This window comes from Lathyrus oleraceus, chromosome 7, assembly GCF_024323335.1.
Source record: "Lathyrus oleraceus cultivar Zhongwan6 chromosome 7, CAAS_Psat_ZW6_1.0, whole genome shotgun sequence".
NCBI classification, from domain to species: Eukaryota; Viridiplantae; Streptophyta; class Magnoliopsida; order Fabales; family Fabaceae; genus Lathyrus; species Lathyrus oleraceus.
The window spans coordinates 213,561,327-213,562,564 of record NC_066585.1 but is presented as its reverse complement, the minus strand read 5'-3'; the positions used below and the strand labels follow the sequence as shown (position 1 = coordinate 213,562,564).

General features: G+C 36.5%; 1 protein-coding gene across 1 annotated transcript; it reads right to left on the bottom strand.

Moving 5' to 3' along the window:
- Positions 1 to 218: 218 nt before the first annotated feature.
- On the bottom strand, positions 219 to 1,030 carry LOC127102996 (uncharacterized). Its single transcript, XM_051040300.1, has 2 exons — positions 661 to 1,030; positions 219 to 562 (listed from the first exon to the last, which is right to left on the bottom strand). Exons 1-2 carry the CDS (start codon positions 1,028 to 1,030, stop codon positions 219 to 221), a joined length of 714 nt encoding a protein of 237 aa, XP_050896257.1.
- Between the last annotated feature and the right edge of the window lie 208 nt (positions 1,031 to 1,238).

The following is a 1,238-nucleotide window of genomic DNA, read 5'->3' as shown; positions in this document are numbered from 1 at the left end:
CCAACAAGTTGACAAACACATCCAAACATGAGAGTTAGCAAAGCAAAAGATAGGATACAAACCAATAGCATGATAAAGTGAATAAATATTCAGGGCATAACCCACACACAAAAAAGAACAGAAGAATAAAAAACACACAAAAGAGCCAGAGTGCTTCAGTCCTCATCACTGTTGTTAGTGTCTTCATCATCACTTGCATCAGAGCCTTCTTCATTTCCCTATTTTTCACATGTTCCATCACCTTTCAAACTTCTTTCTTCTTCATGCAAGGATTTTATCAACATTTCAATCTTGCTTTTCCTCTCAGTACAACTTTTGATAGTTTCATCCAAGGTCTTGCAGGTATCTTTTAGCTCAGTAAGGATGCTTGTTCTAGTAGTAGGCCTTGAAGATGTTTGTCCAGATGTCAAGAGAATGTCTGGAACATGTTTCCCAATGAACAACCTATAATGTAATGAGAGAGGAGGGTGCCTTTTGTAGATGTTGTCAAAACTGATTGAGATACTTGGGTGTTGACTCAGAATAACACCACACAGATCAATGAGGGAAAAGCTATTGACATCTTCATAGCATAAGAAGAAGCATGCTTCATAGTTTGATCAAAGACATGGGATCCAAAATCAAAACTTGACTTGGTCCCTACAATATAAATAAACTTACCAAGTTCTGTAGCAATGTTGGAAGTGTGATTGGTTGGAACCCAATTAACAACCCCAATTATGTGAAGTACAACATACTTCACACTCAAGGCACTTGCAGACAGCTTCCCTTTCCTTGTCCATTCCTTTACTTTTTTAGCAGTAATTTCTCTGCAAATAACATTGTCAGAGACTTCTAGTTCAGCTTGTTCTTCTTCATTTCTGCCTAAAAACCTATTTATTATTTCAGGAGAAAAGTCCACACATCTTCCTCTAACATATACTTTTCTAAATTCCTTGTTCCGCTTGTTATCACATTCCTTAGAGATATTCACAATAAATTCTTTAACAAGCATTTCATAACACTTGCCAAAGCCAGTTACCGTTTTCATTAATCCAGCCTCTTGAATCAGACTCGTCACGTCTTTGTATTCAAACGTATCTTTGCCCAGTTCCCTTTCCAGTGCTAATCTTTTTTTATAAATAACTTTTCATTTTTAAACATTCTCCACAGAGTGAAAGGAAATGTTGTCAATTAGAACTTCAGGAATATTTGTTGGAATCTTCTTCCCAAATGCTTGCTTTCTGGAAGTAGAAACG

Bases quoted from the DNA above. Each gene is read 5' to 3' on its own strand.
- LOC127102996 (XM_051040300.1), bottom strand. From the start codon at position 1,030: ATGAAAACGGTAACTGGCTTTGGCAAGTGTTATGAAATGCTTGTTAAA. The intron at 563-660 runs GTAAGTTTATTT...TATGCTATGAAG, and splicing joins CAACATTGCTACAGAACTTG to ATGTCAATAGCTTTTCCCTC.